The sequence below is a fragment of the Anthonomus grandis genome, chromosome 15, assembly GCF_022605725.1.
Source record: "Anthonomus grandis grandis chromosome 15, icAntGran1.3, whole genome shotgun sequence".
NCBI classification, from domain to species: domain Eukaryota; kingdom Metazoa; phylum Arthropoda; class Insecta; order Coleoptera; family Curculionidae; genus Anthonomus; species Anthonomus grandis.
The window spans coordinates 4,343,927-4,371,866 of NC_065560.1; the positions used below are offsets into that span (position 1 = coordinate 4,343,927).

The following is a 27,940-nucleotide window of genomic DNA, read 5'->3' on the forward strand; positions in this document are numbered from 1 at the left end:
ATTTATTTAAACAGGAAATAAACAAATTGCTTTCATGGAGATTACTATAACCACACTATAGGCATATATAAAAAAGACATAATGCAATTATTTATTTAAAACTTCAACAAATTCAACCTTAACAAATGAAATGTTATAAACAGAAGCTGGAATGTTATTTATTTGGTTGGTTTTGGTGAGTGCGATATGTCAGGAGATGAATGGACCCTAATTAATCTGGAACTTTCCTGTTTAGGGATTTTTTCTTGGACGCTTGGTATCTGTGGGGGTTCATACTTTCTATCCCTTTCTCGCTCATTATACTCAGTTAGAAATGTTATGTGTGGTACTCCCGGTAGCTGATGACGCTCGTAGATTTTCTCTACATTGGACAAGTCTTTCTCCGGTTTTTCTTCCTCACGCTCCTGCTGTTTTTCGATCCGAACGGTTTTTGGAGTTTTACTTTGAATGTGGCCCAACTTATGGTTGCTTTCGCTTTTTTTCTTTTCTAACTTCAACTTCTCGCATTTTATACGTAAATTGTCCACTTCCAGTTGGAGGCACAAGTTTTCGTAGACCAGGCAGCTATTCTGCTTCACCAACTAAAATCAATTGAAATGTTTCTTTTACGAACTATTTGCTGTTCTAAGTTGGTATTGTTTTAAGGAAAGAGCAGCATGATAACTAGGTTAAATTAAAATTTCCTTAGATTATCAATGACTCATTTAGGGCATTTATGCTCAAGTAAATAAAATAATAAATTTACCTGTAGGTACTTTTTATTACTGCAAGAAATGGGCTCGTCCAATCTTTCCTGAATTAAATTGTTTAGTTCTTCAGATAGGCTGTGAATTCTTGTTTTGTAGTCATTTACTAACTAGAATGATAATATATTTTATTAGTTTTATATATATCTTTTGAACACTATATACGGGATTGTATGTCAAGCAGCTTTAAATGTGTAGATCTGTATCTATATTTCAGCCAATTATCTTTGATGCATAAAAAGAACAGGCTTTTATACCACACATCATTTAATAGAGAAAAGGTCTCTCTTTACTATTCATCAGTAGTGTAGAGTGATTATAAAAAGTTTCATAGTTTTACAATGAAACTAGCTGGGATAGAGTTTCCAAACCTAGACAGTGACGTGCGCTCAAATGTCTCCTGTAAGAACCATTAAGAATTTTGAGAATATTTTTGTTTAGTTTTTGAGATATGACCAAGTTTGTCAAAGCAATCCTCGTCGTACGGTAAATAGATTTATAAATCTTTATTATAAATTATACCTTGAAAAGTTTCCTATTTTTCTAATGAAACTAGCTGAGGTAGAATTTTTAAATTAGGACAGTAGGATGCGCTCAAATTTCCTCTGCAAGAATCATCAAGAATTTTTGAAATATTTATGATTTGTTTTTGAGATATGGTGAGGTTTGTCCACGCAGACTACGTTATTGTTGTAAGTCTTGGTTTTCATCTCCGCGTTCTAGTAGTCAAATGTTTGAAATTGTTAATTTGTACTATGAAGGCTTTTATATTCTTTTTTGAAGAAATAACTAAGATATATTTACTAAAAGTCAAGAATATAGAATTTTTATTTCAGGAATGCCTATAAAAGGCATCATAACTTGTCTCTTATTTGAAAGTGAATATCTTGGGTTCTAGTAATCAGATTTTTGCAATTATTGATTTATGGACTATTATGAGGACATTTATATTCGTTTTTAAAGAAATAACTACAATTTATTCACCAAATGTCATGAATATAGAATTTTTATTCCAGAAGTGTCTGTAAAAGACATCATTACTTGTCTCTTATTTGCAAGTGAATATCTTGAGTTCTAGAAATTTGATTTTTGCAATTATTAATTTATGGACTATTCTGAGGATCTTTATATTCTTTTTTGAAGAAATAACTACAATCTATTCACTAAATGTCATGAATATAGAATTTTTATTCCAGAAGTGCTTGTAAAAGGCGTCATAAATTGTGTCTTATTTGCAAGTGAATATCTGGGTTTCTAGCAATTAGATTTCTGCAATTATTGATTTATGAACTATTCTAAGGACCTTTATATTTGTTTTTAAAGAAATAACTACAATCTATTTACTAAATGTCATGAATATAAAATTTTTATTCCAGGAGTGCCTGTAAAAGGCATTATAACTTGTCTCTAATTTGCAAGTGAATATGTTGAGTTCTAGCAATTAGATTCTTGCAATTATTAATTTATCATCTACTCTAAAGACTTTTATACTCTTTTTTAAGAAATAACTACAATCTATTCACTAAAAGTCAAGAATATGGAATTTTTTATTCCAGGAGTGCCTGTAAAAGGCATCATAACTTGTCTATTATTTGCAACTGTATATCTTGGGTTCTAGCAATTAGATTTTTGTAGCTATTAATTTACGGATTACTCTAAAAACCTTTGTATTATTTTTTTAAAGAAATAACTAAAATATATTCACTAAAATCAGAAAAATTGATTTTTTATTTCAAGAGTGCCTGTAAAAGGCATTATAACTTGTCTCTTATTTGCAAGGGAATATCTTGGGTTCTAGCAATTAGATTTTTGTAATTATTGATTAATGGACTATTATGAGGACCTTTATATTTGTTTTTAAAGAAATAACTACAATCTATTCACTAAATGTCATGAATATAGAATTTTTATTCCAGGAGTGCCTGTAAAAGCCATCATAACTTGTCTCTAATTTGCAAGTGAATATCTTAGATTCTAGCAATTATATTTTGACAATTATGAATTTATGGACTACTCTAAAGACTTTTATACACCTTTTTGAAAAAATAGCTACAATCTATTCACTAGAAGTGAAAAAAATTAAAATTTTATTCCAGTAGTGCTTATATAAGGCATCATAACTTGTCTCTTATTTGCAAGTGAATGTTTTAGGTTCTAGCAATAAGATTTTTGCAATTATGAATTTATGGATTACTCCAAAGCCTTTCATACCCTTTTTTGAAGAAATAACTATAATCTATTGACTAAAAGTGAAAAAAATGAAAATTTTATTTCAGGAGTGCCTATAAATGGTATCATAAGTGGTCTCTTATTTGCAAGTAAATATCTTGGGTTCTAGCAACTAGATTTTTGCAATTATAGATTTTAGGACTATTCTGAGGCCCTTTATATTCTTTTTTAAAGAAATAACTACAATCTATTCATTAAATGTAATGAATATAGAATTTTTATTCCAGGAGTGTCTGTAAAAGGCATCATAAGTTGTCTCTTATTTGCAAGTAAATATTTTGGGTTCTAGCCATTACATTTTTGCAATTATGAAATTATGGATTACTCTAAAGACTTTTATACCCTTTTTTGAAGAAACAACTATAATCTATTCACTAAAAGTGAAAAAAAAGAAAATTTTATTCCAGGAGTGCCTGTAAAAGGCATCATAACTTATCTCTTATTTGCAAGTAAATATCTTGGATTCTAGCAATCGGATTTTTGCAATTATTGATTTATGGACTATTTTGACGACCTTTATATTCGTTTTTAAAGAAATAACTACAATCTATTCACTAAATGTCATGAATATAGAATGTTTATTCCAGGAGTGTCTATAAAAGGCATTGCATTGGTTAAAAAGATCCTTCTGAAATACAAGCAGCGACAACACATGCTGTACAACTCAGGGAATATATAGGGGTTTATCTGTATTCAGAATGACAATAAGTAGGTACTTGTAAGACTCAAAAGTAGGTCAAATATATAATGAAATACATGGAAATACCTACAAAATTATGTGGGATGCCTGGAATAAAAAGAAAAAGTGAATTCCCAAAATATATGTGTGTTTTTCCAATTTATGGAAAACTTTAAATACCCGGAATAAAATAATGCTGCAATAAAAATTACTTTTGAGAGGTAAAGTAAATCAAATGGATAAAAAACAGTGGCAATTACGTTGAATAACTACAATATAATCACTAAAAGTCAAGAATATAGAATTTTTATTCCAGGAGTGCCTGTAAAAGGCATCATAACTTTTCTCTTATTTGCAAGTGAATATCTTGGGTTCAAGCAATTAGATTTTTGCAATTATAAATTTATGGATTACTCTCAAGACTTTTATACCCTTTTTTTGAAGAAATAACTATAATCTATTCACTAAAAGTGAAAAAAATGGAATTTTTATTCCAGGGGTGCCTGTAAAAGGCATCATAACTTGTCTCTTGTTCGCAAGTGAATATCTTGGGTTCTAGCAATTAGATTTTTGCAATTATTAATATATGAACTATTCTGAGGATCTTTATATTCTTTTGGAAGAAATAACTACAATCTATTCACTAAATGTCAAGAATATAGAATTTTTATTCCAGGAGTGTCTATAAAAGGCATTGCATTGGTTAAAAAGATCCTTCTGAAATACAAGCAGCGACAACACATGCTGTACAACTCAGGGAATATATAAGGGTTTATCTGTATTCAGAATGACAATAAGTAGGTACTTGTAAGACTCAAAAGTAGGTCAAATATATAATGAAATACATGGAAATACCTACAAAATTACGTGGGATGCCTGGAATAAAAACAAAAAGTGAATTCCCCAAATATATGTGTATTTTTCCAATTTATGGAAGACTCTAAATGCCCGGAATAAAATAATGCTGCAATAAAAACTACTTTTTAAAGATAAAGTAAGTCAAATGGATAAAAAACAGTGGCAATTACGTTGCAAAATTGAATTCCTACATATTTTTTTTTCCAATTCATGGAAGACTTTAAAATTGCGGAATCAAAAGCCCGAAGAAAAAATGACTGCCAAAATGTAAATTAATTTAAATTATCGTCAAATTTAAAGAATTGCGTCAAATGCCTAGAATAAAATGATAAATAAAAATCGAATAAATGGAAAAGATAAAAAAATTTTCATAACTTGTCTCTTATTTGCAAGTGAATATCTTGGGTTCAAGCAATTAGATTTTTGCAATTATTGATTTATAGACTATTCCAAGGACCTTTATATTCTTTTTTAAAAAAATAACTACAATCTATTCACTAAATGTCATAAATATAGAATTTTTATTCCAGGAGTGCCTGTAAAATGTATCATTAGTTGTCTCTTATTTGCAAATAAATATTTTGGGTTCAAGCAATTAGATTTTTGCAATTATTGATTTATGGATTATTCTAAGGAGCTTTATATTCTTTTTTGAAGAAATAACTACAATCTATTCACTAAATATCATGAATATAGAATTTTTATTCCAGGAGTGCCTGTAAAAGGCATCATAACTTGTCTCTTATTTGCAAGTGAATATCTTGGGTTCTAGCAATTAGATTTTTGCAATTATAAATTTGTCGTCTACTCTAAAGACTTTTATACTCTTTTTTAAATAAATAACTACAATCTATTCACTATATATCAAGAATATGGAATTTTTATTTCAGGAGTGCCTGTAAAAGCCATCATAACTTGTCTCTTATTTGCAAGTGAATATCTTGGGTTCTAGCAATTAGATTTTTGCAATTATTGATTTATGGATTATTATGTGGACTTTGATATTCGTTTTTAAAGAAATAACTACAATCTATTCACTAAATGTCTTGAATATAGAATTTTTATTCCAGGAGTGCCTGTAAAAAGCAGTATAACTTGTCTCTAATTTGCAAGTGAATATGTTGGGTTCTAACAATTATATTTTGGCAATTATGAATTTATGGACTACTCTAAAGACTTTTATACGTTTTTTGAAGAAATAACTGCAATCTATTCACTAAAGGTCAAAAAAATTGAATTTTTATTCCAGGAGTTCCTGTTAAAGGCATCATAACTTGTCTCTAATTTGCAAGTGAATATCTTGGGTTCTAGCAATTCGTTTTTTGCAATTATTAATTTATGGACTATTATGAGTATCTTTATATGCTTTTTTGAAAAATTTATTCACTAAAATCAAATAAATAGAATTTTTATTCCAGGAGCGTCTGTTATTGGCAACCAAATATTTCGGATTCTAGTAGTCAACATTTTGCAGTTGTCACATCAAATGTCAACATCTTTCTTTGTTATTAATTTTTTTCACAACCGACCGATATTATTGCCAACTTCAGAAAATGTATTAATATTTCTTTTGTTGGCAATTATAGTGTTAAAACGAAAGTGCGTTTACACGTAATCATAATACGAATACAAGAGACATTTTTAAGAATCTTCGACACGTTAAAACTCTCCTTTGACTTTGAGGATAAATGAATAACGCGAAAATTGAAATATATTAAGGGCCTTTTAAGTAGGGAAACTTTTGAGTCAAATCTTCTTGGGAAAAGTTCATTATTACCTTCCATGAATGGCTCATAAAAATTTGGGTTATAGGGACTTAAATGGTAAATAATGAAACTGTTTTTTTTCTTAATCAAGTACCGTTAAGAGTTTGAAAAACCTCTATTTTTCAGAATTTATTTACAAAAATTTATATTTTGTAAATTTTTGACTTTAGGACTGTATGGAGCCTTTTAAGAGTTCTAAACTAAAAAAATTTCGACGAATTCATCAAGCGCAACGCATTTAGAACTTATAGATGAAATTTCAATATTTTAACGTTCATAGAGCCAAAGATATGTATTTTTATTTCAAAAAAGTACTTTAGGTTGCAGTAGGTTGTTTTCAAATTAAATTTGATAATATCCAAGTAATTTTTCTATTTCAAATCATATTCAAGCTTTTCTGGTTTTAATTGACACTATAAATTACAGTGGACCTTCATCTAATCATTCTGCTTTGATTAATTGATCTATGGATAGTTATGTTAGTTCTTGATCCAGCACCTGCTCATAAATTCTGGTAAGGCCTCTACAATTAAGATGTCACCCGCGCATGCTCTTTCTTTTTTTCTTAGCAGTTTTTCAGAGGAAAGAAAAATGTTGATCGATCAGAAGGAGATTATGAAGCATTCAAATCGATAATCCTGGATAAGACTAACCCATTACAAAGAGAACATTTTGAAGAGCATCTGAGACAAGAATAAAATGGAAATTCTACCCATGAAGAAGAATTTGGTTAATACCTTCTCATGTTCTAACTTCGTGGTCTTCAACTCGGTTTTCAAACAAGTTTTCGTATTCTTCATCCTTAAAAACTTAATGCTTAAATTATAATTGGCCTCCAAGGTCTCACTTAATGTACGTTTAATTTTCTCGATTTCCCTTTGGTACTGTTCGCTGGTCTTCGCCTCCTTTTTGCTCGTACTGGCGGTACTCAGGACCCGTTTTAGTTTCTTGAATTCGTTCATTTCCTCGCAGTACTGTTCTTTTTCTTTGAAGTAAAATTTCCGTTCCTCTTCCAGTTGCTTGTTCAGGTTGTTGTTTGAACGTTTTTGCCTTAGCAGCTCCATGGTGATCTTCTCTTTCTCTCTTGCTATATTTGCTATGGCTACCTGAAAAAAAATCTCTCTTTAGTACGTAAAGATGTTTTATTTATTCTTATTGCCTCCTTCTTCTCGGTCTCATTTTGTAATGCTCCAATGGCGGCTTTTAAATTTTCAATTTGCAACTTTAGGGCTCGTATTTCTGCACTCAACTGTTCCTCCTCGGACATAGACTTCTTCTTCTTCTTGCTGATTGTTGACGTGCTGGTGGTCTCTTTGGAAGTTGATGGTTGAGAAACGGTTGATGACGTCCTGGATAACACTCGCCTATAATCGTTTTATCAAAGTAACCCCTAATCCCTCTGAGATTTTTTTTTGAAAATTACGATGTTCTTTTTGAAAATTTTTATACAGTACTTACGGTTTACCTGACAAGCTCGTTGGGAGACTTTAGGATTTTTTTCATTTACTTTTCGCTAATTTGCTAGTTTAGTTTATTTTTCCTTTGAATGTTGTATTTTTTCTTTGTTTTTCAGTCACTTATGTGAATTTTGAATTTTTTTATTTTGACACAATAGTCAAATTTGGTTTGGAGAATGTTCAGGTTATAACGATGTAATCATATGCTTCTCTTAATTAAATCTTGCAGTATCCTGATAGTAGGATCAAACATCAACACTGGACTGGATGAACATTCCTGCAAATACCTACTAGTGATATTGTCACAGGCTTTATAAAGATTTAGATATATTAAAAACTCATGTTACAATTTAATTAGTTCTAGTTTAATACGAAAACCAAGAAGCTTCATTACAAGCTCCATGAGAGAAAGAGAGACAGACGGGTAGAGAATTTATAAATTTAAATTAATTTTAATCCTGAAAAATGTTTTTGATATTTAATAGAAGCCAACCCAACTTGACCCTCTTAAAAATTGTGATAAACCCATTAACATGGTACTCATTTCTAGCTATTATTTCTTTTTTAGTTGTAGTAATTTTTGTCCCTCTGGTCCCACAAAGCCACTCTCTCACGCACTAACTCAATCAAGTTTACTTTGTCTACCATTATAACAACAATTATTATGATTTATAAACACGAGCCAAATGGGAACACCAAATACGAACCAACTGGGAGAAAAACAAACTATTTTGGTTTTTGTCAGACTAGTTCAGACCCGTCGCTCCTTCCCAACACGACAACTGGCTCTAGTGTAGGAGGGAATACGGCGCCTTTGTGTTTGTTTTCATCAGACCCATTCAGACCCGCTCAGACCGTCAAGTCTGAAGAAATTCCGCTTCCAATGTAGGAGCAGCCTAAGCTGCTTAAATAATTAATTAACAAAACTGGAAACATAAAACAGGCATGTCCCTTTAAATGTACGCTAGTTCCCAGGAGGTTATACCGATTTATTAATTGTTAAGTTTAAATTTAAAGATTCTCTTTTTTCATAAAATTAAATTGTTGTTTTAAAATTAAGCCTATGGTACTCATTTCAATTCAACCAATTTTTGATATCATGAATGGTATTTCTATAATCACCTTAATTAAATCAAGCCATTAATATAATTTAAAAAAAAAACAGAAAAATTTACTTTTTCTTCTGTTTACTCCTATTAAATAGTTACAATACTAAACTAATAATTTGCATTAAAAATAAATTCGACTGCAAGATAACGTACATACAATCTATTTAGGCTTTAGTAAAGCTTTTGACAAGGTGTAATTTTCAGTTAAGGTTTAATGAATGTTAAATTAGGTTTATACAAGAGATTTCATTAATAAAGAGAACAATTTATTTTAGACAAACATTGATGCATAAAAAAGCAAGCACTAATTATTGCTAGGCCTTTAAACTCTACAAATTAAATCTGCTACTTACACACACATTAAATGCCTTTTTTGCATATGAGAACCACATGTTTTTATGGTAAAAAGTCTAAAGATTCTTCATTTCTTATTTCAATACTATCCAACTTTCAACTTTATTTTCAACGATTTTAAGGAAGCATAAGGCATCTACATATTGTACATATATCAGAATATCCCAAATTGTTCGAGTACAAATTAGACGTATGCGCTTTGGCGAATGCGCTAGAAAAACGAACTCAATACAATAACTGTTTATTAACATTTAGCTTTTTATGATCGAATCAAGTAATGTTGCCAAAGAAACATGGTCTATTGTAAATGAATTAAGAAATAAGACTTCTTCATCTAGCACTATCCCTACTTCACCTGAGGACCTTAATCACTACTTTGTTAATGTAGCTAAAAATCTAATGGCTACCATAACACCTTCTCACGATCCTCGTTCATATCTCCCAAATGAAAATTTACACAGCTTCTTTTTTACCACCATTGTATCAACAGAGCTTCAAACTACAATAAATGAAATAAAAAAAAATCATCATCTGGTACAGATGGGCTCACTCTCAAAATGTTTTCCAATCTGCCAAATTGCACCTTAATCCATCTAACAAACTTAATTAACAAGTCATTCCAAAATGGAGTCTTTCCTACTTGCCTTAAGACTGCAATAATTATTCCTTTGCATAAGGAAGGAGATAAACAACAAGCTTCAAACTATCGCCCAATCGCACTCCTTCCCACTTTATCAAAGATCATTGAACGATTGGTCAAAAAAAGGCTCTTATCGTTTTTGTTTAATTATAAAATTCTTACTCCTCAGCAATTTGGATTCTTGAGTAACAAGTGCACAAATGATGCTATGTTTTCTCTCTTTAATAGTGTTTACACCAGTATAAATATTAATCATCAGGAACAATTTTTTGTGATTTCTCCAAGGCTTTTGATTGTGTAAACCATAACATCTTAATTGACAAATTGAATCAAATTGAATATGGGTTCAGAGGAACGCCCCTTGAGTGGTTTAAATCGTATCTCAGTTACAGAAATCAGCTTGTAAAGGTTGATACGACGAAGTCTTCTTGCAAGCCAATAGAATGTGGGGTACCTCAAGGTTCAGTCCTGGGCCCTATTTTGTTTCTGATCTTGATAAATGACATGACCAATCTTAACATCAGTGGCAAAATCTGTCTTTTTGCTGACGACTCTAGCTTTACATGGAGCAATCCGGATGCTAGGGCACTACATGCTACTATTTCTAATGAGTTAATTACCATTAAATCGTGGTGCGATTCTTATCTTCTGTGCCTAAATGTCTCATAAACTAAAGTATTATCATATAAAACTACTATTCAACCCTTTGTACTTAACAACACCAGTTTGGACGTCGTTAAATCTGTGAAGTTCTTGGGACTTAATGTTGACTACTCCTTAAAATGGGACTTGCATATTGATGCCTTATATAAAAAATTAAGTTCATCATGTTTTGCCTTAAGATCAGTTTCCAGGGAATTAAGTTTTCAAACATCAAGAACAGTTTATTATGCCCTTTTTGAGTCACATCTACGTTACGCCCTTCCATTCTGGGGCACATGCGGTGTGACTCAATTTGAGCGCATCTTTAAACTCCAAAAGAGAGCAGTTCGGTATCTGCTTGGACTTAATAGCAGAGCTCACTGTTAAGACATCTTTAAAAAATATAAGATACTTACTCTTCCCTCTTTATTCATATTGGAATCTATTTGCTTAGTACGCAAACATAAGTCAGAAATGCCAAGTAGACCGTCTCACAATTATTCACTTCGCAACGCAGTGCATGATCTTTATCTGCAAAGCCCTCGGTCCGAGTTAGTAAAAAGCTCTATTCTATACAGAGCCAAAAAAATGCATAATCATTTGCCTTTGGAAATTAAATCAATTACTTCTTTTCCTCGATTTCATAATGCTTTGAAGGCGTACTTTCTGGAAAAAGCCTTGTACGTAGTGGAGAATTTTTTTCTAGGATAACTTTTTGGGTATTACACACAGACTGGCTCTTTTTATGTCTTAAAATAGAAAATATATTATTTAGTTTTTTTTAGTAAATGAATTGCACATTCATTCTGTATTTAATTAATTTACTGTTATTGCCTATTGTGTTTATTTTTATTGACATTTTATAAAAAGTTTATAATAAGTTTTGCATGTATTTATTTTGTTTGTATTATATTTATGATAAAAAAACCGCTTGCTTAAAAAAACAGGTCATAACGTTTTTTTTTTATTTGTCAGCATGGTATCTAAAGCATGCTATAATAAGGCAAATGTTTTTTCAAAAAAAATCTTTCATATAGTAATATAAATAGTTCACTCCACTTATAAAACAGACTTTTTTAATAAAATAAAAAAGCTATTTAAAGAATTTGGAGGGCATTATTAAAAAGTGGCAACCGGAAAGCGATTCGCTGCTAATATTCTTTATGACGGTTATATTATGTAAAGTGTGGCCATAATAAGAGTTAACTGGTACTATTAATCAAAATAAATTAGTCGCGTATATCGCATTATTTGACACGTAAGTGTTTTCTTAAAAATGTACTGATTTAATAAATTTATTTTGCATTATATAGGGCAAATATGGTTGTGTTCTAAATCTATATCTAAGGGTGTGAAAAGCTCACATCTTCCTTGGATGCGAGAGAAATTTTATGGTATTTCATAAAAATTCTATATTATTAAATAAAAAAATTAATTTATAACGAAATTTTCAAAAGTATTTGTCTTAAAAATGGCGAGTTGCGATAAAAGCACCTTATTTATGTAAAATTTTTTAAATTTTGTAGTTCAAAATGTAGAGTGTTCTCGAATTTAAAAATATTTCTAAAACCCTTGAATAAAATAACATTTTTTTATGAATTAAAGAGTCCACGTATATTATATGGTATACCTACCGTATAAGAGAATAAATATTTTTTTAAGGTTAATAAGACTTTTTGTTACCTATACTTACGTTGTTATACGCTTCTAATCCATAATGAAATAAGAAGCTTGACCTATATGTTATTTTATTAATGTACGGATATGGAGACCAAATTATAGGATAAATTAAATTAAAATGAACCAAATTACCTAAATTATAAATTTAAAAATAACGTTGTATTAATGACAGTAATTAATGTATAAAAGAAACCAATCTACTGAGGATTAAAGTTTTAGATCTATAAAAAATATTCCTATGGTATAGTTAATTAAATTTATTATTAAATTAGTTTAGGATAAAACATATAATAAATTGACATTTTAGATTTTAAATACCATATCTGATGATGCTGAAAACAGTGATGTTGCATCAACATCAACATCAGAATTGACATTGAGTTTGATTTTCATACATTATTTACAACTGCTCCTTATGGCTCTCTAATTTTAAATTATTATAAAGAACATGAGTGCCAAATGAATATATAAGGAATAAATTAGTAGACATCATAGGCAGACACATCTATGACTACATAATGAAATAGTAAATTAAATTTTAAGCACTTACTTAAAAAATACAGGATATTCTATAATGATATGAAAATATTTCAGAGGAAGATTCCAGACAATATTTTATGGAAAAAGTTAATAAATGTGTTGCAAATTAACAAAGTCAATGCTCTAAGACCTTTAACCATGTATTTGTTAATATTGAGACAAAATATTTCTATGTGAAAATATAACACTTTCTCGATGTATCTCTTCCAATTTGATGTTTTTCATCAAATTGAAATAATATTTTAACGACTTAAATAAAATTCTATAAAATGCATTTTTAATAATAATAATAATAATAATAATACTTCTTTATTTGCTCATATACATCCAACAGCTTAGCATCGTCAAAAAGTATGGACTGTCAAACGCCAATAATACAGTGCATAAAGGGAGACATTAATCTATCAGAGTTTTACCTACAGAACATAGCAAATAAAAAAAAACTTACATTTTGTTCACAATATAAAACAAAATACAATAAGTATGTATGAAACATTTGTTATACAGATATGAAAGTATAATATTCGATAAATTTTGATAGACTGGGTTAAAGACTATTGTAGAATTCGTCCAATGAGTATGGACAGATCTCCAAAATCAGGTTTTTCGTTACTTGCTTAAATCTATTTAAATGTAGTTGTTTTGTGGTTTCGAGTATTGCATTAAAAAGTTTTATGGCATTAGTCATATAGTTCCTTATGGGTCAGACTAAGCTGGTGTTGTGGATGTAAGAGATTTCCCCCATGTATGCTGTCATATAAGTGCCTACTATTTACTGTGCTAAATCTAAAAGAGTGTGTTCTAGCAAACATCAGACATTGGTGAATGTATAGGCCAGGCATTGTCATGATTTTTAAATTTTTGAATAAAGGTCTACAACTGTCTATTGGTTTTTTGTTTTCTAGAATTCTGAGTGCCGATTTTTGCAACTTAAATGCTCTCTGCCAGTCAGCGGAGTTACGCCAAAATAACAGTCCATATGACAACTTTGATCAAAAAAGTCCCATATACGCCGTTCTACATACTACTGGAGGCGCCAATTGAACAATTCTGCGCAACAGAAAAAGAACCGACGAGAGTTTTTTTGCCAGATCTATTATATGGCTCTTCCATGATAATTTATTATCTAGATAAACACCCAGAAATTTAATCGCGTCTATTCTCTGATGTCTTTCCCTTAAAGAGAAATTAACCACCTCTGTTTTATTTAGATTCAAGCATAGATTATTGTCAGCAAACCATACTTTTAACTTGTGAAGAGTTGCACTAGTTCCATTCTGTAAGGAAATCAGATCTGAATGCCGACTGAGAAGAGTTGTGTCATCCGCATATTGTACAGATATCACCTCTGAGAAGTAGGCGGGTAATTCATTTACATAAAGTAAAAACAGAAGAGGACTCAAGATTGATCCCTGAGGCAGCCCTGTTGTTATTGGAAGTATGGAGGATGTTCTTTCTCCACAAGTCACCATCTGCTGACGCTCACAAAGGTAGGACTGGATAAGTTCTAGGCAAATACCCCAAAAATCCAACTTGCTCAACAAAATATTATGCGAGACACAGTCGAACGCTTTTGAGAGGTCGCAGAAAAATGCACCCACTGTCTGGCCCTCCTCAAATGCATCAACCAGGTAGTCTACCATTACCCTGAGTGCATCAGCAGTGGAACTTCCTTTTCGAAAGCCAAACTGCGCTGGTGAAAGTAAATTATGTTATATTTTAGAAGAGTCTTATTTACATAACATATAATAATGATTGTAGAACGTCAAAAATGACTTGAAATATAATATATTTTGACCTAAAGAATATGGTTAATCAGATTTTTTTTGTATCTTGCTTTAAGATTTTAATTAAGTAAAAAAACAATAATAAAACTAAAAACTTTACTATCGGTTGAGTTTAAACTAAATTTGAAAAAATTTGAAAAAAAAATCCGCTTTTTCTTGTCAATGTCAGTTTAACAATAAAATAAATCTGAATGTCAAATCTGATTCACATTTTATATGTATATATGTAATAGGAAAAATGTATTCGTTGCATTTTCATTTTATGATCCTAAAAGGGAGAAGTGTATTAAAAAATCTGTCTAAAATATAACTCATCAAAGGAACTAAATATGTAAATAAACAGAAAATTCAAAATTGATTTTATATGTAGGCATAACAAAAGATTTATTGACCTACAACGCACATTAGGAAACTCAAACGTACAATTGAGGACTTGTTAAATAAATGCTACCTTTTAGGTGGGACCACTTTACATAGGTTTTTCTTTTACTCAACGTAAAATATTATATTTTTTAAATTTATTTCAGACTAAAACGTAGCACTTATGAAAATTGTTAATTTTCTAATTAAATTCGTTTAAAAAAAAATAAGACAGAAGGGGGCAAATCAAAGAAAAGCACTATAATCGTTGAAATTTAATTTATATTATTATTATTTATTTTTTTTGTTATATTATATTTATATTATTATATTAATGTAATGTGTAAAAATATCAATATGTTTGCAAAGTTAAAGATCAATACGAATCATCTTGATATAAGCTCTATTGAAATATAATTTTTCTTCCACAAGGAATATTCATTTTTTACGTATTCATCAATAGTTGTTCTTAATTCAATAAATGATCACTTTCATGTCAATAATAATTAATAATATGCGAATCTTAAATAAAATAGAATTTTTCTTTTAGGAAGTATATTCGGCTTTTAAAACTTAATAGGTATTCTTGATTCAAGAAAAGAACACTTCTGATGTAAATAATAATTAATTTATATTATTAAAAAAAAGATATACGTAATTATAAGGTTCTAAAGCTTAAAATAAAAACAAAACTACTTAAATAGTAAGTATATAGATATATGGTATTGCCTACTATTCTATGCACTAATTGTAATGTTTTGAATGGATATTAATTGGTATCTGAGCATTGTTTAAAAAAAAAATTAATCTTAAGGTCCTCAAACACATTACCATCCTAACAGGGTATATAAATGAAATCGAAATAATCGAGCCCGTTTCAAATAGCAATCGAATATTCGCCAACCTTGCAAATATATTTTGATACAAAAACAATTATTGAATAAACTAAAATTAAAACAAAAGAAAAATAAAAACATACAATAAATTGTTGGACGCTGGCTACATTAGTAGTCGAACAACTCACGGTAAGTTTTGTAGTTATTAAAAATGAAAACAGTATTCTAAAATCAAAGTTTAACAAAATAGAAAAAGGCATTCCTCAAGGTTCAATTCTATCACCATTACTTTTTTGAATTTATGTTGCTGACAGGAACGAGGCACTAAAACACTCTCAAATTCCTCAGTATGCAGATGACTCTCAACTGTATTTACCTTTAAACTTTAATAATATTCAACAGACGGAACTAAATATAAATACTGATTTAAATAATATCTTTAAATCTCAAGTGACGATCTGTCATTCAAATGATCAGAATAAAGAGCTTGTCAAAGGCAATTTAAATATTAAAATTGAAAATGTTTTTATACCAATTACGGATGAGGTAAAAAATTTAGGATTGTTTATGGACTGCGAACTAAGATTTGAAAGTCATATCAATAAGAAATTGAAATTGGCATATCTTAGATTAAAAACTATTTCACACTTAAAAAAATATCTTTCCTCAAAAACTAAATATTTACTCTGCGAATCCCTTGTAATCTCTCTTTGATTATGGAGATGCTGTTTATACTAACTCGATTTCTAGTGTACTTTGTAGAAAAATTCAAAAGTTACAGAAGCTATAGACACAACATGACCAAATTCTCAATATGTCAAACAGGCGAAAATATCATATTATGTATCTTTTTAACTTGGGAAATGGTAGATGAAGATCAATAATGAGTAATAATGAAAAAAAAATGTAATAAAATATTTTTGGTTTCCGAAATAAAGTTAAACAAATGTCAACAGAACGTGTATCAGACGGACTTATTTTGTTTATTAATAACTGATAGTAAACAAGTCATAATATTTGGAATTTGTTGTTTGGAATCTTTAGCAGTACTTAGTTTGTTGGTGGCTGTGATCGCTTTCGATCGTTATTTTCACACGAACAAAATAAAAGCGTCAAATGTAATGGCGCAGATTTTTACAAACAAAGAACTTGTCGACAGGGTTTTGGTTTACGGAGAAACGCATCAGAATACAGTGGCAGGCAATTTGCGGCCGCGGCCTGGACAAGATGGAGGAGCTATTAGACCTAGGCACATTCTAAATCTGGAGGAGGATATTTTAGAAGTTATCGAAGAACAACCTGGAATTAGCACTAGGACAATTGCAGCGCGATTTGGAATATCGCAATCTACAAGTTGGCAAATTTTAAGGCACGAGTTGCTGTACCCGTTTCATGTGCAGAGGGTACAAGCTTTACTTCCAAGGGATTTTCCGCTTCGAGTACACTTTTGTGAGTGGTTGTTACATCACCAGCAGTTAAGCCCAAACTTTACCATGAACATTTTAGTTACGGATGAGGCAAATTTTACGCGCAATGGAATTTTCAACTTTCATAACACTCATTACTGGGCTTTGGAAAATCCGCATATTACACGGAGAACATACTTTCAACAACGTTTTTCTGTAAATGTATGGGCTGGAATTCTGAACGGGATGCTCATCGGACCTTTTATTCTGGAAAATCGTTTGGTGCTCGGTATTTAGAATTTTTGCGCAACAATTTACCGGTGCTCCTTGAAAATGTGAATCTCAACGTTAGGCAGAACATGTAGTTTCTTCGTGATGGTGCTCCACCACATTTTTCACCACCAGTGCGACAACATTTAGATCGTGTGTTTCCCGGACGATGGATAGGCCGCGATGGTCCAGTTGGGTGGCCCCCTCGCTCGCCTGACCTTAATTTATTAGACTTTTATTTGTGGGTCATATGAAAACAATGGTGTATGTAAACGAAGTTGATACTGAGCAAGAGCTACGACATCGCATAAACGCTGCCAGTGACGCAATTCGTCTACAGCCTGGTTTGGCCCGTGCATGTACGTCTTCATGGATTCGACGAGCTCAAGTCTGTATCAAAAATAATGGAAACAATTTCGAACAGTTGCTTTAAATTAGTTTAAATTAAACACGTTAAAAAATACACGTTTTTTATTTAAAAAAATATGAATATCTCCAAAACTAAAAATATTTTACTATATTTTTTTTCATTATTACTCATCAGCTATCATTTCCCAAGTTTATGCGCATAGGTTGAAAATTACTCTGTATAATGCCATAATGTTATAAAATAGTCTCTCAACAAATACTAAAAATATGTCAAAAAATAGAATTTTGCAAAATATATAAAAAAGTTCTTGCTAGAATCACAATAAAACGCAAAAGTTTTTAAAATGAAAATTTACACGTTTTTAAAATGCTATAATATATACAACTTTTTATTTTGTTTCTTTTTCTCTATGAATACAATTTTTTTTACCAGATATTTTCTTAGCTTTTAACTCTGTTAAGTTTCTAAGTTTATTAAATGTTACTTACTTAATGCCAGCTGTCAATGGTTTTAAAAATCGCGATACCATCCTTTTTGTCTAAAGAAGATAAAGTATTTTAAATTTGAATTTGAATTAAAAACTTGTATTAAGAGGTTACTATTCTTAAATAAAGCTTTTATCCTATTGTAATAAATAACATCAATACGTTTTCTGCAATAAAATTAGTTTCCATTGCGGATAATGAATCTAAGCTTATTAGTCAAGATTATTAGTTTTAGTTATAGTGGAATTTTTTTTCCGTATACAGATGACCTAAATCACATATTTTTTGAAGGTATAAGCATTACTTAAAAAAAACTATTAATCTTAAGGCCGTCAAGCACTTTACCATCCTAACAAGGTATATAAATGAAATCGAAATAATCGAGCCCGTTTCAAATCGCAATCGAATATTCGCCAACCTCGCAAATATATTTTGATACAAAAACAATTATTGAATAAACTAAAAATAGGCGCTATACAGACCGAAAATAAAACGATGCCGTTAATATCTTAAAGCAAAAAAATACCAAAAAGAAAATACAATGAATTGTTGGGCGCTGGCAACATTAGTAGTCGAACAACTCACGGTAAACCGGTGGGTTCGCGATGATGCGCGAGAAAATGCGCTTCTCGACGCGAGTTTCCGCTTTCCCACGACAGTAGTAGCAACAAAACCCGCGTAGTTTCCAGTGAAACCCTTCTCGGTCGGAAAATTTATTTTCTTCTTCTTCTTATTTTGGATTTAATGCAGCGACGACGGTTACGACAAAGGGTGAGGGTGACGTAACATTTGGACAAGGTAACTTTCCCTAATTTTTTTTTTTTTGCTTGACCACTATTTAAGTGAGCCCAATTGTAATCAAACGGTTCATTTATTTATTAATAAAAAAATAAATTATATTAAACAAGGGTGTTCCTGTCAGGTTATTGGCTGAAGCATAAACATCTAATCCAAGGTCCTAACAAAGCACTGCAGCATTATGTTGCGCAAAGCTAAATATATATTTTAACCGCACGCGAATAAAAGAATTCGTTAATGCTTGATAGGGGGTTGCTATTATTTATGCATAATAATTACCTTTGTTCTATGACCTAATTTTTATAAGACTTTGTAAATTTTAATAAAGTGGTGCACACTTAATTGAATTTTTAATAGTGAAATGTGTCAGGTCGTTTTAGAGTGAATGATTAACTAAAGTAGGAGGAAAGGTTAAAAAACCTTAACTGAAATTTTGGCAATTTAATTGAAATATATGAGGAATTTAATTTTTTTAATTATTGTAATCCATGCTTCTTTTAATATTAAATTAAATTAATATTTTTTTTTTGAAAAATAAAAAGTAACGAAGCTATTGGCGTTTTTTCGTTTGCTAAATTTGGCTAATTACAAAAAAATTGCTGTATATGAAGAGGTAATAAAAAAAAACTTATAGCAAAATTTTCTATTTTAAAAAATTAATAATTTCCATAAGAGCACCTGTACTACAGAAATTGAATTTCATATTTTTCATGAAAATTCAATGACTGCAAAAAAAAAGTGGTTGGGTAAAAGTTGTTTAGAATTAAGAGGGCTATCCTCGAAAAAAGAAATGTTGATTCTACTACTTGTACAATGAGGGAAAATCAGGAAAGACTCTAAATTAAATATTGGCAATTTTCTCTTTAACTTAATATCTTTTATTTTTGTGATCGATGTCTCTTTAAAATACAAATTAAAAAGTATTTTACATATTTATAATAAAATTGAATAATAGAGAAGTTGTTGGCATTTTTTTGGTTTTTGGCCAAATCTGGCCCAAAAATTATTGAAATTTCAAAAAGTTAATCGATTAAAAAAATTTTGCTGTGACTCATAGAAAAGCCAAAAAAAAATTAATTTCCTTATTACAGAAATCAAAAGGAGTACAACCCTGTAAAATTTTTCAAAAAAATAATACTTTTATTTATATTTTAAATCTATCGGTTCAATAAAAAAATTGCTTAAATAAAACTTGTTTAAATTATAAAAGGAATCATTAAAAAAAGGAATTTTGATTCTATTCCTTACATAGTGGGAGAAAATCCTAAAAAACCTCAACTAGAATATTGGCAATTTTCTCGAATTGTAATGGGAAATTAATATTTTTAATTTTTGTGACCGATGTACCTTTTAAGTACAAATTAAAAAGTACTTTACATATTTTTGATAAAAATGAATAATAAAGCAGTTATTGGCATTTTTTTGTTTTGCATGGAAAATCTTTGAAATTTAAAACTCAACTGATTAAAAAAAAAAATTATATTAAGCATAAAAAGGGAATGAAAAAAATTTTATGGCAAAATGTGCTTTTTTCCATAAAAAAGCCAATAAAATATAAAATACCTAATTTTCATAAGAACGCTTGTACTACAGAAATGAATAAAACCGTAATTCTCAAAAAATCACTTTTTTATTTTTCACAACATTCTTGTACAACGTGACTTGATTTACAAATTTACTGCCTAAGAATTTTTTAATAGCATTAACAGGAACTACTGATTTATTAAGCAAAAACCTGCTTGTCAAAGTCACTACCCAAGTGACAACACCTAAATTCCAAAATTTCTCGAAAACTATTGGGTTTGCAAAAAAAATTCTTAAAAATATTTTTGTGAAGTAGGACCTGATTTACAAGTTTACTCTCTAAGTATTTTTTGATAGCATTAACAGAAACTGAGTTATTTGACAATCACCTGGTGATCAGACCTACTACCAGCTGACAACTTCTGAATTCGAAAATTTCTCAAAAACTATTAGTTAAATAAGAAAAATGCTCACGAACATGTTTGTGCAGCTTAGTCTAATCTATAAGTTTATTCTCTGAAGTCTTATTTTCTACTTGAAGGAAGTCATTTAATAAAGTTCAGGTAATACATTTTATACGAGAACATATCCGACATAAATGCAGGAAAATGAGCAATTCAATTTACTTTTGACAGGCTATTTAGTGATCCGCTAGACTTTACGACGACTCGACGAGTTTTCGGAGTCGACGTTCTTTTGTGGTTTATTTGACATCAGTCCATGTTTTTATTTAAATAATTCTAGCATCAAGACTATTAAATATACAGACTGTTCTTCTTATAATGGACTCTTTTAGTTGAATAATTAACTTTTCATCAATCCATCCCTTAGTAAAGTCTTTCAATTCAAAAAGTTACACTAGTGAGAAAAATGCAATTTTGCACCGAAAAAAGAGACACAATTTTTAAATATTTAAAAAAATCACAACTTAAATGCAAAGGGTAATCGGATCGGGGTCAATATTTGTAAAAGCAAACTCTCTTATAGAAATCCCTCCGATTGTCGAGGAGGTTTCGCCAATATCTGGCGCCGCTGCGACGCCCTTATTTCAGCTTTTTTTCCAGTTTTATATACGAACGAGGGAGGATTTTCATCCTGTCTGGAACTTCCTGGTTAAATATTAAACTGGCACCCGAGAAGTAATTTAACGCTTAATAAGACTCGATTCAAGATAGAGCAAAATTGAACAAACTTTTCTTGGTAAAAAGTTGCTTAATTTGGTCCCTAGATGGTGCTGAATAAATGTTTAAAGATTGTCACCTCAGAGCAAAAGAACTTTTTTAATTGTCAAAATATTTCTAGTACTCGTTTTTAACTATTTTTGTGTAACTAACCCAACAATGCGATCTTCAAAAACAAAAAATCATTTGTGGGAGTATATTTGCCATTCTGCTATAGAATTCGGCACCAATGGATTTCTTTATCTACTGAAAACTTCAAACAGTAAAAAGGTGCTCAAGCATCGAGTTAAGAGCATACAAATTAAAGAAAATCATTATTTCAACTGCCTTTAAGAAAACACTTCAACCACTAAAATGACGTCAAATGCTCTGAAGTCACTTCAAATTCATAGAAGAAAATCTTAACTGAATTTATATTTGTTGGAGTATATTTATAATGGAATTCGGCTTCAAGGGTTTTTTTGATCCGTTAAAAATTTCAGATAATAGAAAGGTGCCGAATTGGATGGCGGAATGGCAGGTGGAAGTATAGAGTATACAAATTAGAGAAAATCGTAAATGGGTATTATTTATTCCTTATAGTGGCACGGAATTAAATTCCTGGGAGAAAATCTCAATTACTTTGAAGGAAAAACTAACTAGAGCATCATCAGGCCATATCACAACCTTTACACTGACTTGACTGTGTGTTCTCCTCGTTTTTGTCAATTATGTATCAAAAAGACCAATTTGAGGAGACTGGATGAGATATTTGTATCAGTGGAAAAAGCGAGAAATTGCTTTAACTGTTAAGCAAAAAGAAACATGATCTATCTCAACTGCTGTAATAATTGAACAATTGACTTCAACTGCCTGGAAGAAAATTGAAATTTCATTTAAAATTTGTTTGATAGGTACAGGAGGGTTTTTGTGTGAGAGGGTTGAGGAATGCTTTGGCAAGACAGAACCTAAAGGACTAAATGGTTTGTAATAACTGAAAGGCATAAAAAAAAACAACCAAAAAGCGACCCTAACTGCTTGGAAGAAGTGATGATTTAGATCTCAACTGCCTGGAAGGAAACAGACATTTTCTGCTTCATTATCAATCAAGTTGCAATGACTTAGTCCCCTCAAGTTATTATTAAGTCTTTGGTGTCTACTTTGAGTCTATCCATGTTTATCTCTGCCTCCTGTTGATCGTTTCCTGATCTTATTATTTACACATCAGTTTCGGAATATATTGGAAACTACTTCAAATTCTTGTAAGAAAATCTGAACTGCCTTTCAGGTCGGATTTGTCGGACTATATTTGCCATTTCGCTATGGAATTCAGCACCAATGTTTCTTGATCTGTTAAACATTTTAAAAAGGTAGAGATACTTAATTGGATAGTGGAATGAATTAGAGAAAATCGAAATTGAATATTATCTACTTCTTATAGAATTATGAAGTGAAGTACAGGAAGATTTTTGTGTAAAGGAATGTTTTGCCAAGACAAAATCCAGTGGACTGAATGCTCTCCAAGGAAAAGACAAACGAACAAACGAACTCAACTAGCTTTCATCATCTTAATTCGTATGGTACTTGGTTACGATGACTTAATCTACAGTTTCTATATTCATTTATGTGTTCTGTGGATCATTTTAATATCATTACTAACTTAATTCTTCTTTTATTAAGTAATTACTGGATACAAACTAAAGATAATAAACACGCAACATCGCACGAAATCGATATCGAAACATTAATATTTCAGCTCGCTTTCATCCCCCGGAGGTGAATTAATACTGATTTAAGCTGAACGTCTTTGTTCAGCAGACAATGTGCGAGCAAGATTACGTGCTAAAGAGAAAATATTATTATTAATATTTGAACCGTGATGGGCGGCTTTGATGAGTTGCTCTTGGTCGAGTAACTGTATCTAATTAATTAGCTAAATTATCCAGAATTAATTCTAATGCTCAATTTTGCCACAGGTGATGAATAAAAACGATGTTGGTTAGTAGAAGTGAAGTCTCATAGTCAAAGTTTATATACAGATACAAATTATGGTATGACTACGTGATCTGTTAATAAACTGACATTTGTTTCGTGGACGCTATAAGCGCGAAATTCACGTCTCAATTTATTAATATCCATCATGTTGGTATAGATTATTTAGATGGGTGGCATGTGCACTTTTTATGGTAGTGTTATATAAGATTAGCCGTACATATATGTTTGAATTTTGCACGAATTTGTTTAACGATCAATCGATTTTGATTAAAGTGTTTAAGTTGGTCATTTTCAGTCATATTTTACACCTTTGCATCCTCCTTATGAAACTCTTTATCGTTGTTTTAGTTTTTTTCTTGTTTGGCTTTTGTAAAACTAGGAGTACCTAAGAAAATATCTAGGGGTATGTAAAGTGTGTAAAATGCAATACAGCAATAATTATTTAAAAAAAATTCTTTGTCAAAATTATTCTAAAGTTGTACTCTGGCATTGGTAAAGCTTCGTTTTTAGTTTTTAAAGATATCTGAGGTCAATATTTTAATTATAAACGTTTTTACAGGCTTTCAAAGATGATGGTGAAAATTTGCCAATTTTTTGGATTCTCAGTATAAATAAATCCATAACTGTCTTAAAAGTTGCACAAATTTCCTAGTGCTTCACTATATCATTATAAAATGTTAATTATATATTTTTAAAGTTATTTCAAGTTGATACATTAATTGGACATTTTTTATAGGCTTTGAAAGTTGGTGGTAAATTTTTTTTGACCTTTAATAAAAAAAAATCGTAACTTCCTTAAAAATTGTCCAAATTTTCCCGAGGTTCCTCTAAATTGTTAAACAAACTTCATTCCATACTTTTTTTAATATTTTAGGTTCATAAAATAATTGTCAAATTTTTTACAGGCTGTCAAATATGAAAGTAAAAATTTCTCATCGTTTTTAAACCCTCAACATAAAAAAATTCATAACTACCCTTAAAGTTTTTCAAATTTCCCAAAAGTTTCATTAAATCGTTAAAGAAACTTCCTTTTACGTTTCTAAAAATATTCTAAGTTGATACATTAATTGGAAATTTTTTTATAGGCTTTCAAAGTTGACAATACAAATTTCCAATTTTTTTTGGACCTTCAATAAAAAAAATCGTAACTTCCTTAAAAATTGTCCAAATTTCTCCGAGGTTCCCCTAAATTATTAAACAAACTTCATTTCATATTTTTAAAAGTTTTTCAAGTTCATAATTTATTTTTCAAATATTTTACAAGCTGTCAAATATAATGGTAAAAATTTCCCAATTTTTTTGAACTCTCAACATAAAAAAATTCATAACTACCCTTAAAGTTTTTCAAATTTCCCAAAAGTTTCATTAAATCGTTAAGGAAACTTTCTTTTACGTTTCTAAAAATATTTTAAGTTGATACATTAATTGGAAATTTTTTTATAGGCTTTCAAAGTTGACAATACCATTTTCCAATTTTTTTTGAACCTTCAATAAAAAAAATCATAATTTCCTTAAAATTTGTCCAAATTTCCCCGAGGTTCTTCTAAATTATTAAACAAACCTCGTTCCATATTTTTAAAAGTTTCTCAAGTTCATAATTAATTTTTCAAATATTTTACAAGCTGTCAAATATGATGGTAAAAATTTCCCAATTTTTTTGAACCCTCAACATAAAAAAATTCATAACTACCCCTAAAGTTTTTCAAATTTCCCAAAAGTTTCATTTAATCGTTGAGGAAACTCCTTTTTATGTTTTTAAAAATATTTTAAGTTGACACATTAATTGGGAATTTTTTTATAGGCTTTCAAAATTGACAATACAAATTTCCAATTTTTTTTGGACCTTCAATAAAAAAAATCGTAACTTCCTTAAAAATTGTCCAAATTTTCTCGAGGTTCCCCTAAATTATTAAACAAACTTCATTCCATATTTTTAAAAGTTTCTCAAGTTCATAATTTATTTTTCAAGTATTTTACAAGCTGTCAAATATGATGGTAAAAATTTCCCAATTTTTTTGAACGCTCAACATAAAAAAATTCATAACTACCCTTAAAGTTTTCCAAATTTCCCAAAAATTTTATTAAATCATTGAGAAAACTTCCCTTTATGTTTCTGAAAATATTTTAAGTTGATACATTAATTGGGAATTTTTTTATAGGCTTTCAAAGTTGACAATACAAATTTCCAATTTTTTTTGAACCTTTAATAAAAAAAATCATAACTTCCTTAAAAAGTGACCAAATTTCCCCAAAATCCCACTAAATCGTTAAGAGAACTTAGTTTTATATTCCTAAATAAATTTTAGCTTAACAATTACAGGCTGTCAAAGATAATGGTAGAAATTTACCCATTTTTTGGACCCTTAATACAAAAGAATCTTATAAAACAGCCAAATGTAATGAATCTTCCAGGTTATTAAAGGGTTAACGAACAGCTTTTATCAATTTCATTAATAATTAGGCATGCCTTGACTACCTTTATAACATATTTCAAATATAGTATTTAATTTATAGGGTTTCGTAAGAACATATGTAGAAGAAAAATATATAGGAGCACCTAGAAAAATATCTAGGGGCACGTAAGAGATATTAAGTGCACTAGCTGTCATCAGTAAACATTTATTCAGAACTATTTCTTAAAGACATTTAGAAAAAGATCTATGTCACCAATTTACACAAATCCATTAGTATTAAAGAACCATTATTTAGTCAGATATTCTGTTAATAAAAAAAGTGCTTATTTCTAGAAGGAAATTAAACTTGCAGATATGACAACAATTTAAATACCAGCAGCTCAACTGTATTTTTTAAAAATTAATATTCATATTTGTGTTTCTCATGTTTCTTAATGAACAAAAACAGTCTTGCCAACCCCTTGAACATTCTGGTCGATTTACAGATCAAATACCCCATCTGCAGTAGGTAAAGTGAGTTAACCGAACCCTGTAGGGAGCTATTTCTTCTAAAATATTTGAGAATTTTGAGCCTAGAAGCACTTCTGGTCCCATATCTCTAAAGAGGTAAATTATTTTTTATGTTACACCACTATTCATCAGCAAGTTGTAAACGATTAATCGACCCTCAACCAACCTTGCATTTTGCACGATAATTATGCAAAGCTAAAGATATCTAGGGGTAGGTAAAGCATATAAAGTGAAATAATAGATATTATATTATATTCATCTAATACTATACCATACAACAGGGTTTCTTAGGAAAATAAGTAGGAGGACGTAGTTTGAAAAATATATAGGGGTACCTAGAAAAATATCTAGCGGCATGTAAACTGTCACAGCTAGTCGTCCTTGTGCTCCATGGTATACCAGGTAGATCTGAATATAATGAGACAAATGCGATGGTCTGTCAAAAGCCCTGGACAAGTCAATATAAACTTTTGACCCTGGAAAGCAAAATTGTCCTGGAACCTTATGAAACTGCATGCGAATCCTCGCTGTTTTATTTAATACCCTTAATAAAAATTAATTGCTATAAAATATAGATACAAATCGTTTGAAGATTATTATTAGTCTTAATTAATATTAGCGGACTCGTTTATCATCTGCTGTAATGGAGCTTGAAATTACCCTATAAAGTTCTGTCGCGTCGCTCCAGAATGGCTTTTGGTATTAATATTCTGATGTTTCCTAGTAACGGGCATTATATCGTGTTCCAATTATTAATATCACGTACTGATAAAGTGTAATTTGGCAAACAGTTCAGACGACATATATTGATAATGCATGCAGGAGATCCAACACTTCCTAGATTCCTTAATACTTGGTTATAAAATTCGGTTCTATAGCCATTGGTTTGTGAAGAGCAGTATAATTTAGCATGTGGTACTATTGGTAATTTGTTAAAAGCCTAAAGTGTTCAGTGGAAAGATTGTTGTCATTTGCAAATAACTGTAGATGGCAGAAACAGAACTTGTATTGGCACAAAAATTGTATTGATGTTTGTATACGAAGATCACTCGACAGAAACAATTTTCTGAGAGTTTTCTAAAGCTTTTGATAGTGTAACTCTTAATTAATAAGTTACGGGTTCAAAGGAACATCTCTCGAATGGTTTATTAAGTCGTATAATTAAGAAATGAAAATATTTACCATCATTTAATATTTTTAGACATGAAATTTCAGAAAAATTGTGAAAACATGAGAATTTTTATTGAAATTTTGGTTTTGGGATGAATATTCCTGGATTTTGCATTGAATATTTTTACGTAGAGTTACGTATATCACAAAAAAAT

At 30.2% G+C, this 27,940-nt stretch overlaps 2 protein-coding genes across 13 annotated transcripts in view; one reads left to right on the plus strand and one right to left on the minus strand.

The window, feature by feature from the left end:
• Window positions 1-68: 68 nt before the first annotated feature.
• LOC126745095 (uncharacterized protein MAL8P1.12-like) lies at window positions 69-7,896 on the minus strand. 2 transcript variants are annotated; one of them, XM_050452800.1, is made up of 5 exons: window positions 7,744-7,896; window positions 7,438-7,642; window positions 7,016-7,384; window positions 746-856; window positions 69-581 (listed from the first exon to the last, which is right to left on the minus strand). In XM_050452800.1, the coding sequence occupies exons 1-5, from the start codon at window positions 7,779-7,781 to the stop codon at window positions 159-161; spliced, it is 1,146 nt and encodes a 381-aa protein (XP_050308757.1). In that variant the 5' UTR covers window positions 7,782-7,896; the 3' UTR covers window positions 69-158. The 2 variants fall into 2 exon arrangements, with proteins under 2 accessions (XP_050308757.1, XP_050308758.1); XM_050452801.1 differs by having other exon boundaries at window positions 7,737-7,883.
• Window positions 7,897-18,777: 10,881 nt separating this feature from the next.
• LOC126744960 (glycine receptor subunit alpha-4) overlaps window positions 18,778-27,940 on the plus strand; it is an 88,546-nt gene continuing 79,383 nt past the window's right edge. For all 11 annotated transcript variants that reach the window (XR_007663381.1, XM_050452578.1, XM_050452580.1 and 8 more), the window contains exon 1: window positions 18,778-19,012. The gene's annotated coding sequence lies outside the window, so the exon portion shown is untranslated. The remainder of the gene's footprint in view (window positions 19,013-27,940) is intronic.

Coding starts and splice junctions, on each gene's coding strand:
- LOC126745095 (XM_050452800.1), bottom strand. CDS start 7,781: ATGAAAAAAATCCTAAAGTCTCCCAACGAGCTTGTCAG. Junction 7,385..7,437: donor ATGAGACCGAGAAGAAGGAG/GCAATAAGAATA, acceptor ATTTTTTTTCAG/GTAGCCATAGCAAATATAGC. Junction 857..7,015: donor CGAAGTTAGAACATGAGAAG/GTATTAACCAAA, acceptor TTATCATTCTAG/TTAGTAAATGACTACAAAAC.